We start from the raw sequence: 16060 nt of genomic DNA on the forward strand, positions 1-16060 counted from the left end.
TGGAAGAGAAAAAAAAAAAAAAAAAAAAAAAAAAAAAAAAAATATATATATATATATATATATATATATTTTCAGGGCCATTACATTCCTGTAAATGGTTATTCTCGAGAATGCTAAAAAACTAAAGGACAGAATAGCTATTCCATTATATATTGGACCTATTCCTATCTATCAAACGTGACATTATTATAATGATGTGATAATTTTTTTAGGTATTGTTGTCATGATTTGGGTCGTTTATTTAAGAACGGGTAAAAAAAAAAAAAAAAAAGTATTGCACTGGATCTAAATCTAAAAGTGTAAGTATCTACTATATAATGTCTAAGAAAGGTACAATCGATGGAAAATTAATTTGCCCCTTGTAAAAAGAACTATATTAAAACATAGAAAAACTTTACTAGATATACCTGAACTTTTATCACATTTACAATTATCCCCTAAACTTCAAAAATACTCAATTTAATGTATTGATTTTTAAAAACTGCTAAGGAGGCACGAGACATTCTAGAGGTCACTCACGAAAATAATAAATCTGTTTAAAATTCAAAATTTTAAATGTTGACTTCTAGGCTTGAGGTGATTAGGATGAAGAAACAAAATGAAGAGATGGATGGTACTACTATTTGAGTCTAAACTCGATCTTTTTCCTTTTTTCGTTGTTCAAAAGGCTTTAAAGATCTTTGCCATGCCTCATTAAAAGAAAAACTAAAGTAATAATTTAACTTGAGTTCATATTTGGATATTGGATAAATTAAATATTTCTTAGGGAAAAAAAAAAAAAAGGGAGCCAAACATCTTTTCCGCTATAAATCTGATATCTGATTGATATGCAACTAGAAGAAAACAAAAAGGAGAGAACACAAATAACAACTGAAAGCAAACTGAATTTCAGGGAATTCAAACAGGCAATCCAAACCGTTAATTGTATGTATCAATTCAGTCTCAACTGTTATTAACATTATTCCACACGATTCCATGACGTACGGTAAGGACCTTTATTGCAACACCTAGATACAAATGTGCTCTCACATGCGTATCTTAAAGCTTGACCACGCGGTACTTCATGCTGCAATTTTGAGATTGGAAGTGTAAGCTTGATAGAAAAATGGTTTCAGATGAACAAGAATGACAATTTCAAACAAATTTATATGACCAACGAAACGAGCATTAAGAAAACCATGCAACAATTAAAAATTGAAAAAAGCATCGCACGCAAATGGAACCCGTATGATCGGAAAATTTGAGTCTAGCTTTGTAGATTTAAACCTTGTGTTTTTAATCTATCCAAGAAAGACTTTTTCATCTTCCCTTTTTTAAACAGCACTTGCTAAGCAAAACGCTTATTGAAAAGATATATATATATATATATATGCTGGTCCCATCTTCTGGAATGTATATGTATGTACTGGACACCTGATGGATAAGAAATAGCTAATAATTGCTGATTCTGCAATGTTTCTACGCACCTCCTTAACCAATTCGTTTAACAAGTGCTTGCAGGAGGAGCCTCTGGCTGCTTTTCTGCCAAAACATCTCGAAAAGCTGGTATCTCAATGTATGCCTCATTCAACCTGGATAAAAGAGGGAATTGGGTCTGCAGAATAAAATTGAAAGAGTAAAAGGAAACCTGTCAGCAAACACAGATAGAGAAATACTGTAGACCCTAGATTTCTGGACAACTCGATATAGTTGTTATCATGAGAGTGAAAGAGAAAGAGAGAGAATTTCATAATCGTACTTCTAATAATTAAACAACAAGATCAAAGAAGCAACAAAAGGAGAAAGCAATACAAAACTAATGAAGCCAAAAATATCCACAGCAAAAATTCTAGTTGATGGCCAGGTTCCAGTAGCATTTACAACCTAAAAGGAAAAAGACTATCCTCATATATGAAGGCTAAACTCTAGGTCCATGACAAAGTGCAGCTACTGTTCATACAACAAAGTGTAAATACAGCAGATCAAAGGAAAAGTTGGTATTAAACCAGATTGCAGATAAATTTAATGCATTTAATGAAAACGTCAGCCATCCACCCCTGCTTTTTCATTTTTATTTATTTTGTACTTTTTCTATAGGAAGAAATATTGTTACTAGTAAGACCGTTACAGTTTTTCACATTAATATAAACTAAGATGTTTCCTACACGTAGCTGCCACATTAATTTATAGAATGAGCAATACCATGTCAACATTGAACCTTTTAGTTGCTCCATCAAGCTGAGGCGCTAGAAACAAATCTGCCTGCAATAATAGAGAATACATTACATTATGTTTTAAGAAATACCTTAATTCACGAACGAATTCCACTCAAGCTCTTGTACTGCAGCACAGTAGAAAGTGAAGTTCTAGCATTCTGAAATGTGCCTAAACCATGAATAGTATAAGACTGGCATCAGCACAACTGTTTATATTTATACACTTATGTCAAAAGCCTAGAGCTTCGAGTTGAGTTTGGTCCGTTCATGTCTTGGAATCCATGGTTTGGGAGAAGAACCATTTTCAGATTGCAGTCCCAAAGATTGAGTGGGTTCAGACATTTTATATTGTATTCTGCTGCCAGAGGCTAGCAGTTGCTCTCAATACTTAAGGTAGTAATAACATTAAGAGATATCTTCCGACGTAGAAGATAGAGCAACTTCAGGCTGGTTGACGACTTTCTTAGCAAAGAAGCCCCAAGGAATATTGGAATATGTGGAACCAAATTGAAGATTTCAGAAGACGCACATTTTTTTTTCAGTCTTTCTATGTGCAGTAGCCAATTTTAAATTAGATTGAAAGGATCTAGGGTTTAAGATTGTGTGTTTAGGGTTAGGTACCTAGTACATTAAATGTAGATAGCCAACTAAGAAGAAAGCATTCTTAAGAGCCGTAATACATCTGTAGCACCTTCCAAACCCTCCCTAGAAAATGCCTGCAAACAGTACAGTGTCTACTATATGCAAGTTCACAGGCAGAGACACAGATGGAGCAAGAAAACAAACCAGGAAAACTTCATCTCCAGTTGCATATCGACCAGCATAGTCTTTTAACAGCTTTTCGAGTGCTGAAACAAATTGAAATAGTGATCAAATTAAGCCAAAACTGCCATTCAGGAGCAGAAACTATCACATAATGAGCTGCACAAAGCAGGGAGGAAATCAAAAGTCATTAGAAAGATCAAGATACTCCAAGAAAATAAAATAGTGTATTCACCCTTTGTTTCTCCCCAATTATTCCGATGATTGGTCTTTGGATATAGGAAAATTGACCTGATTATCCAAACAAACAAATAGATACGATCCTTCCACCAGATCAAGAATCCATTGTGCACTTAACATGTCTTCTACATGATACAATACTCTATCTAAGCACTTATAAAAAAAAATAAAAAATAAAAATACTCTATCCAAGTAGAAAGTCCATGTATAGTTAAACTCCCTTGAACTTTATGAGTAATGAAAAACTAGTCACACAACCTAGAAAGTTGAAGTTACATTAAAAATTTGATATCAAGTCTATTGATAATAGACCTAGCTGATACTTTTTTTTATAACTAATATGTAAGCGAATCGCCTACCGTGGGGCTGATACTGTTAAGCTTGTGAGCTGCTGACCATGGGATAGTTTGGAACTCATAGAGATAATTAAAATCAAAGAATTAGTGTCATCAGGCGTATCTCCAAAATAGCTTATGGAGGGACTGAATGCTCAGGCTGTGGCTATATTATAACTCAATATTATTTGCAAAGACTATTATCAGATATCTTCCCCTAATCCCTATAGCTTGATAAAATTCTGTATACATTATATTCATTCAATGGCAGTGTAAGAATTGGTCTTGTCATCAGCTTGTTGTGAAATAATGCTTGGACAGCCATCCATGGCTGAATCCATACCCAAAAGATCTTCAACAACTCTAGTGCCATAGATCTAATGTATGAATTCAACCCAGCCTTCAGAAAAGTAAGATTGAACTTAAATTCCACGTGTCATGTATAAATTGGTATTTGTCTCCTCTCTGGGGGTGAAGGGAGCGGGAGGGAGGATTTGGGTTCAGTGCCAGCTTAGTGAAAGTTTACCTGCAAAACCATTTTCAATATGATGTTTACCCCAAGCAAGTTGCTCGTTGGGACCAACTTTTTCTTCAATGTATTTCTGTAAATGGGAAAAGCAGAAAAGCAAAATTAATATCATATATGTTCTAACAATGTCATAAATAACAAATAAGGATGTAGTCAAGCTGAGCTGAGTATTAAAAATTTAAGATTAATTTGTTTAATTTTCTTTAGAATACAAGTTGAGCTCAAGCTCATCACCAAACTGAATTACATGTTCAAGCTTAGTTAATTTATTTTTCAAATAAGCTCTAGTGTGCTCACGAGCGCTTAATTAACGTTTTCATCTCCTCATAAAATATTAATACCATGAGATATGTTATTTCTCCATCTCCCATCCATCTTTTTTCAAATCAACCATGTGGGACCCACAGATCCAATGGTTAATTTGAAAAAAAAAATATGGATAGAGATGGAGAATTAGCATTTCTTTAATACCATTATTGAAATTTGTACTTTTCCATAAATCCAGGCTATAATTGTAGTTAAATTTATATCATTCAAGTTAATTAGATAAACTAATTTTTATTTATGAACTTATGAAATTAAATTCGCCTACCTTATATTTGTAACAAATCATATAAATTTTTTTTTTCATGAAGTAGACTATTACCATCATATTTTATGACCATATCTACAAATTTATAGCGGAAAATTAAAAAGTACCCTCTGGGTTTTAACGCGTATAAAAGCTGCTACCACAGTTTCTAAAAAAGAAAAAAAAAAGGATTTCCTATCTAGTTTTCAAAGCTTTGAGATTTACTTCCTCCATCATATTTTCCATCAAACTTACTAACGGAGTTGCTACCCTTAAGCACGTCACTAGATCACCACAACCACGTATTAAATTTGACACATCATATCTACAATCTGTGTGAAATTTCAATTCTATCCTTAAAAATAATAAAAATAGCAGAAAAAAAACTGAACAAAACCGATATGTGAGATGGTGGGTGGACTTGCGACCCCCACCCAAGTCCCACATAGATCCAACTTTTTTTGTACTTTTCTTCTTCTTCTGTTTTCCTTTTTTTCTTTTTCTTTTTTACTATTTTTGTTATTGTTGAGAATATAATTGGAATTTCATACACGGCTATAGTGACCTGGGGAAGTGCTTATGTGGCAACAAATGCATTGGTAGTTTGGACGGAAAGAGTTATTCATAAAGTTTTGAAAACCTAAGTAGAGAATCTCTTTTTTTTTCTTTTTTTTTTTGTAGAGACGTAGATAGCAATTTTGAAATGATTTAAAACCTAGAGTAATTTTTTTATTTTCCCTTCATATAATCCAATTTTGACTTCAAACGATATCTATCTCATTAAGAAGAGGATTGTGTTACGCACTTATGTTAGGCGCAAAAAGACCCTAGCAAACCCTGATGCTAACCACGGTGGCGGTTGAGGCGAATATGGAAGGGAAAAGTTTGTGCTTGAGAAGCACGGCTTTTGGTAGGAAAGTCCTAAGAATAAGGGGTTGTGTTTCCCCAGTTGTAGCCTAAGAATAAGGAATTTACTTCCCAATTAGTAGCTGATTTGTAGGAAGCAAATAAAGGGAATTATACTTTCCCTAAAAATGGAAATCAAGCAATTACTGTTGTATTTGTAATTCACCCTATTTATGTAGGGATTCGAAGGAATAAAGATATGCAGAAAAATTATCAACACAACTCCAGTAGTTGTTAGGAGGCAGAGGTACCTCGAATACCTCTTATCATCAACCCCGTCAACATAGGTAAGCACAGGGAATTAGACCCTACGGCTGTACCCCTAGCCAAACCAGTCACACAATCACAAACCCGGGTCCTTAACAGTTTGGTATCAGAGCCAAGTTTCAGCATGACGGAGCAACGGATCGAAAACTTGGAGAAGAAGGTGGGATCGATGGAAGAACGAATCACGAAACAGATGGAGGAGATGCTGGCCGTCATTGTTGATCAGCTCTAGAAAAATCAAGTGGAGGAGGCTAACAAATCCACAAGTTCATCCGACGTACGCTTAGGCAAAACAGTCACCCGAACAGAGTCGGGCGGCTCCTTTCCGAAGGTGGCCAAGCTGAATTTCCCCAAGTACGATGGCACCAAAGACCCAACTAGTTGGGTGTGTCGAGTGGAGCAATTCTTTGAATTCCAGAATACTGCGAAAGATGACAAAGGATGCTGGCCACTTTCCACCTGGACGGCGAGGCCCAATTGTGGTACCAGCTCTTTAAAGAAACGAAGGAAGGGGCAACATGGGAACAAATGAAGGAGGGTCTTCATGTCAGGTATGGGCCAACTCAGTTTGATGATTTTTTTTGGGGACCTAACGAAGTTGCGGCAAATTGGGACAGTGCGAGAATACCAGGGTCAGTACGAACAGTTGCTGAGCAGGGTGGGAAGGCTCTCAGTAGCACAGCAAGTCGGTGGGTTCATCAGCGGTCTCAAGCAGAGCATTAGGCCGGAAGTCCAAGCCTCCCAACCCACTACGCTCTCCTCAGCAGTAGGGCTCGCTCGTTTGTATGAGGCGTGGCTGCTGTCACAACGGAGAAGCCCAAGTTTTTTTGAGCCTCAGAAGACCACTGGTCCGCCGAACACGCCCCCTTTGCCTTCCGCAAATCTGGTGCAAAGCCGAGCTCTGGTGGTTCGGAGGTTAAACCCAACAGAATTAAAGGATCGAAAGGATAGGGGCCTTTGCTTCAACTATGACAAGAAGTTTTCGCCGGGGCATAGTTGCCAAAAGCTCTTCTTGATTGAGGGGGTTTATGAAGAGGAAGCTGAGCGTTCCAGCCCGGCAGGAGAAGGAGTGGTGGAAGAAGAGGAGGAGTTCGTGATTCCCGAGATTTCCCTTCACGCCATCTCCGGGGGTGCCAACCCCTCAAACGATGTGAATTTTGGGAACCATCCAGGGGGCACGGGTGATTTTGTTGGCTGATTCTGGGAGCAAGCACAATTTTCTCAATACCCAATTGGCGAAAAGGTTGGGACTGGTGCCGGACAGAAACGCGACATTTGAAGTGGTGGTTGCAAACGAAGAAAGGCTTTCCAGTAGAGGCAAATGCTCGGCGATACCTGTTCTGCTAGAAGGTACCTTATTCATATTAGAATTTTTTATCATTGACCTCCAGGGGTATGACGCGGTCCTTGGGGCCCAATGGCTCAAGACCCTCGGCCCCATCCTATGGAATTTTGCATCCCTGCACATGAGCTTCACATGGCAGGGGTGGAAGGTGTTACTGACCGGGATAAACTCCCCTAGTAACCGAGTGTTAGAAGGACAAAAAATGCAAAGGGAGCTGCGTCACTGTTCAGAAGGCATCCTACTCCAACTATTGGCTGTTGAACTAGGAGCAGAGCAGCAGTGCCCGAACGTAGAGGACCCAGAATTGCAACAACTCTTGGAGGCGTTCTGAGAGTTATTTGGAGAACCACAGGGGCTTCCACCAAAGCGCCGTCATGACCATAAACTTCCCCTGATCCAGGGGTCTTCTTCAGTGAATGTGCGACCATATAGGTACCCCCATTATCAAAAGAATGAGATAGAGAAGATTATTGTAGAGTTGTTGAACACCGGTGTGATCTGAACAAGCACCAGCCCTTATTCCTCTCCGGTCCTGCTGGTTAAGAAACAAGACGGCTCGTGGTGATTATGTGTAGATTATCGAGCCCTCAACAAGATTAATATCAAGGACAAGTTTCCTATTCCTTTGATCGACGAGCTGTTGGATGACTACAGGGAGCCCAGTATTTTTTTAAGCTTGACCTTCGTTCCGTATACCACCAAATCCGGATGAGGGAGCAAGATATAGAAAAAAAACAGCCTTCCGTACGCATCATGGGCACTTCGAGTTTCTAGTCATGCCATTTGGCCTCACGAATGCCCCCTCGACTTTCCAATCTTTGATGAACGACATCTTCGGCAGCATTTTACGTAAGTTCGTTCTTTTTCTTTTTTATGACATACTCATTTATAGTCGATCTTGGGATGAACACTTGCAGCACCTCAATAAGGTTTTAGAGATCCTGAAATTTAACCACTTGTATGTTCGGAAGGAGAAGTGCAGATTCGAGCAACAAAGGGTAAAATATTTGGGCCACATCATCAATAGGAACAGGGTTGCAGTGGACCCAGAAAAAGTCCAGGCCATGCTACTATGGCCGAAACCTCAAAACCTCAAGGCACTTAGGGGTTTCCTCGGCCTCACCGACTACTATCATAAATTTATCCAGCATTACGACAGTCTCGCAAGGCCCTTGACGCAACTCCTAAAAAAGGATGCATTCGGGTGGAATGAAGAGGCTGAAGAGTCTTTCTCGCTGCTCAAGGAAGCAATGACCAAAGCTTCGGTATTAGCCCTACCAGATTTCTCCCAGCAATTCATAATTGAGTGTGACGCATCCGGCTTTGGCACTGGGGCCGTTTTGATGCAAGGCCGACGTCCCATTGCATACTTCAGCCAAGCCCTCCATGGGCGTAACCTGGTCCTGTCCACCTATGAAAAGGAGACGCTCGCGTTGGTCACCGCAGTCCAAAAATGGCACCCCTACCTCTTGGGCCACAGGTTTGTAGTGCGAACTGACCACCGTAGCTTGAAGTTCTTATGGGATCAAACAATAGCCACAAAGGCGCAGCATAGGTGGCTGATCAAACTTATGAGGTACGACTTCGTCATAGAATACAAGAAGGACCATGACAACCGGGCGGCTGATGCTCTCTCTCGACAGCAAGAAGGGGCTCTCTTGGCCTTATCCTCACCAGTCCCTAGTTGGATCGAACCCATCTAGCAAGAAGTCCGGCACAAACCTAATCTTATAAAATTATCCGAGAAAATCCAGCAGCAAAACATCAAAGGGCCGTGGTAGGTACGGGAAGGACTAATTTACTTCAAAAATAGGACTTACCTCAGGTCCGTATCCCCCATTGCAGCAGCCATTATCGCAGAATTTCACAACCGCACTCACGAAGTGTATCACAAGGGCCTCCAACGTATCAGGTCAGTTTTTTATTGGTCTCAAATTAAGCAACAACTCCACAATTTCATCAAAAATTGTGATACCTGCCAACGCCACAAGGCTGCCAATACCAAATCCGCTGGACTGTTGCAGCCCCTGCCCATCCCCGAGCACGTGTGGTCCGACATATCCACGGATTTTATCGATGGGTTGCCCTCTTCCTATGGTCGAACCACCATCTTTGTGGTCGTAAACCGCCTCTCAAAATACGGGCACTTTACACCCCTCAAGCACCCTTTTACCACGGCACAGGTGGCACAAACCTTCTTTGAGGTAATTTTCAAATTGCATGGAATTCCATCTTCTATTGTGTGCGACAGGGACCCCGTCTTTACTGGAATTTTTTGGCATGAGCTCTTCCGCCTCCATGGGACCAAGTTCAACTTCAACTCCGCCTATCATCCCCAAACAGACGGCCAAACGGAAGTCATTAACCGCACCATTGAGATGTACTTGCGGTGTTTCACCAACTCCTCACCCAAACAATAGGCTAAGTGGCTGCCTTGGGTGGAATATTATTACAACACGGAGTATCACTCGGCCACCAAGTAGACTCCATTCTATATTGTGTACGGGCGGCCTCCACCCTCTCTATTGCCTTACGTCCCAAGAACCACAAAGTCAGCCGCAGTTGAAGATACCTTGAGGGCCAGAGACAAAATTCTGCAAGAGGTGCGGCAGCATTTATTGGATGCCCAAAACCGAATGAAGCAAGTGTATGATAAAGGCCATGTGGAGCAATCATTTTCTGAGGGTGAATAGGTTTACTTGAAGCTCCAAGGGTACCGGCAGCAATCTATCCAGAAACGACACAACCAGAAATTAGCTCACAAGTTCTACGGCCCCTACCGAATTGTCAAGAAAATCAGCTCAGTAGCATACCGATTGGCTCTACCCCCCCAAGCCAAAATTCATGATGTCTTTCATGTTTCAGTTCTCAAGAAATGGGTAGGAGTTGGCATTGCAATACATGATGATCTTCCCCTCCTTTCAGACGATAGTCAGTTGACTCCCCAAGCCATCCTTGACCAACGACTCCAGCAAGGAAATAAGGAGATACTCGTGCACTGGAAGGACCTTTCACCAGCTGATGCCAAGTGGGAATCTCTCTCGGACTTCAAGCTTCGTTTCCCTACTTGTCCCATTGAGGACAAGGGTCATTTTAAGGGGGAAGGAGTGTTACACACTTGTGTTAAGCGCAAAAAAAACCCTAGCAAACCCTGATGCTAACCATGGTGGCGGCTGAGGCGAATATGTAAGGGAAAAGTCTGTGCTTGAGACACACGGCTTTTGGTAGGATAGTCCTAAGAATAAGGGGTTGTGTTTCCCCAGTTGTAGCCTAAGAATAAGGAATTTACTTCCCAATTAGTAGCTGATTTGTAGGAAGCAAATAAAGGAAATTATACTTTCCCTAAAAATGGAAATCAAGCAATTACTGCTGTATTTGTAATTCACCTATTTATATGGGGATTCGAAGGAATAAAGATATGCAGAAAAATTATCAACACAACTCCAATAGTTGTTAGGAGGCAAAGGTACCTCGAATACCTCTTATCATCTACCCCGTCAACATAGGTAAGCACAGGGAATTAGACCCTGCGGCTGTAGCCCTAGCCAAACCGACATGATCACAAACCCGGGTCCTTAACAAGGATTCTTTTTTCTCACTTCTATATACTTAAAATGTTATCATTACAAAATTATAAAGAATAAAATTGAAGCTATACAATTTTATACGGGTTGGCTCATTTGATAAACAAGCTTAAATCTTTGTTTAGACTCATTTTGTTTATTAATCAAACTAAACTTAATCAAGTATATACTAGTTGAGCTGGAACTATTAATAAACAACTTAGTTCATTTGCTACCCTAATTATACAAATATTGTCTCAATTATAACTGATGGATATATAACCACAAAAGTCTCACTCAGCTACATACCAGTACAGCTAGATTTTGAAGAGGCTGTATGCTTGAGGAAACAATATTGGCAGCCTACATATCATGTGGTAAAAGAAAGCCCATTAATCTCTGAATGTGAAACATACTTGAAAATCATTGGTGAATAGTAGGAAAAATTAGATAACACCAGACAAACAGTTATGCTGATTACATCAGGAAACTCAAACCGTCATTACTATTCCAGCATCTATCCTTGAAGGCTAGACGAGAAAGTAATTCTAAACAAGGATTTTTGTTGCATATTATCTACCATGTACAAAACAATTCTTTTAGTGTTATTAATCATGCAGAATACAACTAAGTGCAGGTGTGTCAGAAAAATTTAGGGCACCCATATACTGGACATTACTTCAGAACGACCACAGCAGACACAGCCATCCTTGTTAATGTGTATCCAGGTTTTATTTCAGATTTTTAACTCTCTCCATGGGCCGTGAGGCCATGCACAGATCTCCAATATTAAGATTCATAAATATTTAAGCTTATCTTTGTCCGTGTGTTAACATTCTTTCATTTATGTTTTTAAATACTTCCAAATTTCTTTGAAAATTATGAGTGGTACTACAAAACCCACTTCTACCAACTTTCTTATTCATGACATGGTTATAACTCTGTGTGAGTAACTAACAAATGCAAGTACTGGAGTCACTTCCAGACAAGAGGTAAACAGTTTTAGTCAGAATTGTTGTGTACAACTGACAAATATTTGAGATAAAGTACTTCAATGGCCAAGGAACAATTCACATTTTCTAACAAGAGCATTTGATGGAATATGTAGAGCTCAACGAATATGGGTTCTTAAGCTTAAACTCATATAAAGAGTCATACTTCACCTTACTGAAATCTATTAGTTTGAGCATAAGAGAAGTTGGTTAAGAAACCTCATAGCACAAAATAGCACAGCGACCTCCCACATGCGAACTGACGAGTATAATTTGCAATTTCTCAAGTGCAAGCACACAGGTTCTTGATTTAATCAAGAATCAATAATCAATCCATTCATACTGGGTAATGAATTTAAAACAAAACAAAACAAAACAAAAACAGATGCATTATTACCTGGTAGTTGATGCCTCTTTTCTCAAGATCTTGAGGCAACAATGGATGCTGGGGATATTTCTCTTCTAAATACTGCATGCGTTACAAAAGTACAACAAGAACCATTATAGGAAAGATTGAAAATGTACATGAAGGGGATGTTTGATGAGACAAACGGTAAAGAAATTATTAAAAAAAAAAAATTGCTACTTATATACCATTATGATGGCAAAAGAGTCGGAAAGTACAAAATCTCCATCCACAAGCACCGGCACGTAACCAAGAGGATTAACCTTTCTAAACTCTACGCAGCAAAAAAGAAAACGCTTTCAAGAGTTTTTTTTTTTTTTCCTTTAATTATAGAGATATCAAATTTAGTAGAAGGGGCGGGGCAATTATGGAATGCATGTAGAGCAATAGAATTCATTCAGGCGTTTGAGAAAAAGAACACATGCACAAGGTTTGGAAAAAATAAGAAGAACAAAAGAGAAGCAAAACTGACCTGGACTGAATTGCTCTCCCTTCAATAAGTTAACTGTTCTGTTCTCGTATTTCAGCTCTATACATGATTTATACAAAATTGAAACAGTCAAACAGTACTTGATCAATAAAAGACTAGAGGGGCTTACCATTAATGATCGACTAACCATAAACTAAAGCCAAAAGACAATGATTTAAAGAAATTTAAAAAAGAGGAAGCGGGGGCTTACCTTTCAAGCTGAGGGCAATACGTACACGGCGGGAGCAAGAACTCCTCCAGTACGAATACAGCTTCAGCTGATTATTATCGCCATTTCCGCCTCCACTCGCCTAATCAAACCCCCCCGCCCCAAAAAAAAATAAATAAATAAATAAAGAGTAAACTCAATTCTCAGCACATATACAAATCTTCATATACTAAAAGTAAAATAAAAAATAACGAGAATACTGATTGTAATTTGTAATAGCGCATACCATGACCCGCTCCAAGTAACAAAGAAGGATAATTCGATCGATCAGCGATCTCTTTTTGCAGCTCTTGATTTGGTTTCCCCTAAACAACGCAACACAAAACAACAGTAAGTGTTGACGCACTCTTTAAGGCCAATTGAAAGTGAATTTTTTAATATTGAAGGGGGAGAGAGCCGGTCATTGGCCTCCCCCAATCAATACCCAATCCCAACCAGACAAAATTGTTCTACTAAACTTGAATAATGATTTTAAATCAATTTTGAGAGGATAAAAAAATTTCAAATAAAAAAAAGAAAGAAAGAAAAACTATAATTTACCCCCAAAGTTTTACTCAAATTATAATCTTGCTTTTAAAGTTAAAAAAAAAAAATTTGCAATGAAACCAATAAAGTTTCAAAAATTTACAATATAGTCATTCCGTTAGTTGATTCCGTCTCTCTTGCAAAAAGTACTTCACGTGTGATTTTTGGTCAAAACTTCACGAAAATGCTCTCATTTTTCCACCCGTTTGCCATGGCCTTTGAGTCTTTGACACTGCCACCGAATCCACTCTCCAACGCATTCTCTACCCAGGTTTTCTTTGGAGATTGGGAAAGATATTTAGTATTGGAGCGGAGAAAGAGATTGAAAGAAAGCCTTCAAGTCATCGAAAACTACATGAACGATGCCATCACGTCACATAAGGAATCTCCGTCAGATGATTTACTCTCTCGCTTCATGAACAAACGTGACGTCAATGACAAACCCTTCTCAATGTCCGTCCTCCAACGCATCGCCCTAAACTTCGTCCTCGCCGGCCGCAACATGTTGTCGGTGGCACTGAGCTGGTTCTTCTGGCTTGTCATGCACTACCCGGAGGTCGAGGACAAGATCGTCAAGGAGATATCAACGATCCTGAACGACACACGTGGTGCCGACCACCGGAAATGGGTCCAAGAGCCGTTGGTTTTTTACGAGGCCAATCGGTTGGTCTACCAGAAAGCCGCATTGGCTGAAACGCTACGTTTGTTCCCGTCTGTGCCGGAGGACTTCAAGTACGTCGTCTCGAACGATGTTTTGCTAGACGGCACATTTGTACTAGCTCGTTCGACAATGACGTATTCAATATATTCAGTTGGGAGGATGAAGAGTATATGGGGTGAGGACTACATAGAGTTCAAATCGGACCGGTGGCTCTCGGCAGATGGAGACTGGTTCGAACTGCCCAATGATGGGTACAAGTTTGTGGCCTTCAATGATGGACATAGGACTTGTTTGGGGAATGACTTGGCTTACTTGCAAATGAAATATGTGACTTCGACTATGCTTTTGAGGTACCGGTTATTGCCGGATCTCGGTCACAGAGTGAAGCAGAAGATGTCTCTCATGTTGTTCATGAAGAATGGGCTCCAAGTGTACTTGAATCCACGTTAGCTCTCTGGTTGAAAAAGGAGGGACGAAAATTCAACGGGTGGAAAAATGAGAGCATTTTCGTGAAGTCAAGACCAACATGTGCAATACTTTTTGTCAGGGAAGACAAAATCAGCTAACAGAAATGTTACATTGCAAATTTTTGAAACTTTATTGGGATCCATTGTAATTTTTTTTTTACTTTGGAGGCAAATATTGCAATTTACATGAAACTTTAGGGGATAAATTGTAGTTTTTCCAAAAAAAAAAAAAAAACGTGAAAGGGTTAGAACAACAGGAATTGAGAGCGAGATCTCCTCCTAGCAACCTTGAAAAAAGAGGGGAGTGATAACTAATAAGCAACCATGGAGACTTTTTTCTTTCTTTTTCTATAGACTTTGGGTGCGTTTGGTAAAGATTGTTGAAATAAAATTTTGTTAGTAGCAGTAAGAAGTAATTAATGTAATATAAAGTATTGTTAAAAAAAAAATATAATATAAAGTAAAAAATGATTGATGTAATATAAAAAATGAAAAAAGTTATAATGTTTTGAAGTTGACCTTTTCTTTTCTTTTTTTTTTGGATAAATGAAAATAAGAGAATGGGAGGGGAGAGTGGTTACCAAACACACCCAAAAACAAAAAAAAAAAAAAAAAAAAAAAAAAAAGGGAAGAAGAAGAAGAAAAGAAATAAAGAGAAAGAAAAAAGAAAGATTAGATGGTTTTTTGGAAAAAATAAAAAAAAATCAATGCCATTTCATTAGTGTAAATAGTTATGTCCAGGAGGAATACTAAAAACCAAACGAAATAATAGCTATTCTATTATTTGACATATTCCTATCCACCAAATGTGACCTTTATTATAATGATGTAATAATATATTTCCTAAAAAAGGGGTCGGACCACCCCTTTTGGAACTTCTAGAGATGGTTGAACAATCTCTTTGGGTGGTTTGACCACCCTCAAACACCTACTTAAGCTACCTCTTCCTCTTCTTCTTCTCTTTTTTTTTTTTTTTTTTTTTTTTTTTTTTTTCTGATTGCCTTTTTTGGTATTGTTGTATTTGGGTCGGCCCATAAAAAATGTATTGCACCGGATCCAAAAGTGTAAGGTCCAGCTATATGATGTCTAAGAAAGGTACTATCCATGGAAAATTAAATTTCATGCTTTAGGCGATTAGGATGAAGGATGATGATACTTTTGATTAATTTCATACTAAATTAAATTGTGTTGTGAATTCCGGCTTTAACCTACGTGAGAAAATTCATGACAATAAAAATTGTCAGGAAAGTGTTGAGATCTTTGCCATAAAGGTTTAGGCCATATGTCATTGCTATTGAGAAAAACAATGACCTTGATAAAATAAAAATTGAAGAATTTGTTGGGGCGTGTTTAGTAAGTAGTTGTGTTGTAGAATATTTATTTGAATAGTAATAAGAAGTGATTGATGTGATATAAAATTTGAAAATGTTTTATAGAAAAGTAAAAAAGTTTTGTTTTGTAGTGGATTTTTTTATTTGAATAATAATAATAAATAATTGATGTGATATAAAAATGTAAAAAGTTGGAATATTTTTGATTTGATGGGCAAAAAGACAATTATGAATAATTGGCAATGGCTTGATTGACTATGTGACTTT

At 38.5% G+C, this 16060-nt stretch overlaps 2 protein-coding genes and 1 pseudogene across 2 annotated transcripts in view; 1 reads left to right on the forward strand and 2 right to left on the reverse strand.

The window, feature by feature from the left end:
• The window catches only part of LOC133881412 (glutathione S-transferase zeta class-like), a 33365-nt gene extending 20213 nt beyond the window's left edge, over positions 1 to 13152 (reverse strand). Inside the window, exon 1 of the mRNA XM_062320348.1 lies at positions 13036 to 13152. Within this exon, the coding sequence (XP_062176332.1) occupies positions 13036 to 13038 (3 nt within the window). The 5' untranslated portion in view covers positions 13039 to 13152. The remainder of the gene's footprint in view (positions 1 to 13035) is intronic.
• LOC133881413 (glutathione S-transferase zeta class-like) lies at positions 856 to 13175 on the reverse strand. Its single transcript, XM_062320350.1, has 11 exons — positions 13036 to 13175; positions 12792 to 12891; positions 12584 to 12640; positions 12300 to 12385; positions 12103 to 12174; positions 11023 to 11076; positions 4059 to 4134; positions 2982 to 3043; positions 2182 to 2241; positions 1467 to 1594; positions 856 to 1066 (listed from the first exon to the last, which is right to left on the reverse strand). Exons 1-10 carry the CDS (start codon positions 13036 to 13038, stop codon positions 1484 to 1486), a joined length of 681 nt encoding a protein of 226 aa, XP_062176334.1. The 5' UTR covers positions 13039 to 13175; the 3' UTR covers positions 856 to 1066; positions 1467 to 1483.
• LOC133881365 (cytochrome P450 86A1-like) lies at positions 13037 to 14594 on the forward strand (annotated as a pseudogene).
• Positions 14595 to 16060: the final 1466 nt, after the last annotated feature.

Source organism: Alnus glutinosa, chromosome 11, assembly GCF_958979055.1.
Source record: "Alnus glutinosa chromosome 11, dhAlnGlut1.1, whole genome shotgun sequence".
Classification (NCBI taxonomy): domain Eukaryota; kingdom Viridiplantae; phylum Streptophyta; class Magnoliopsida; order Fagales; family Betulaceae; genus Alnus; species Alnus glutinosa.

Coding starts and splice junctions, on each gene's coding strand:
- LOC133881413 (XM_062320350.1), bottom strand. Junction 11,077..12,102: donor AAAGAGGCATCAACTACCAG/GTAATAATGCAT, acceptor CATGATATGTAG/GCTGCCAATATTGTTTCCTC. Junction 4,135..11,022: donor TTCAAAATCTAGCTGTACTG/GTATGTAGCTGA, acceptor TCCCATTTACAG/AAATACATTGAAGAAAAAGT.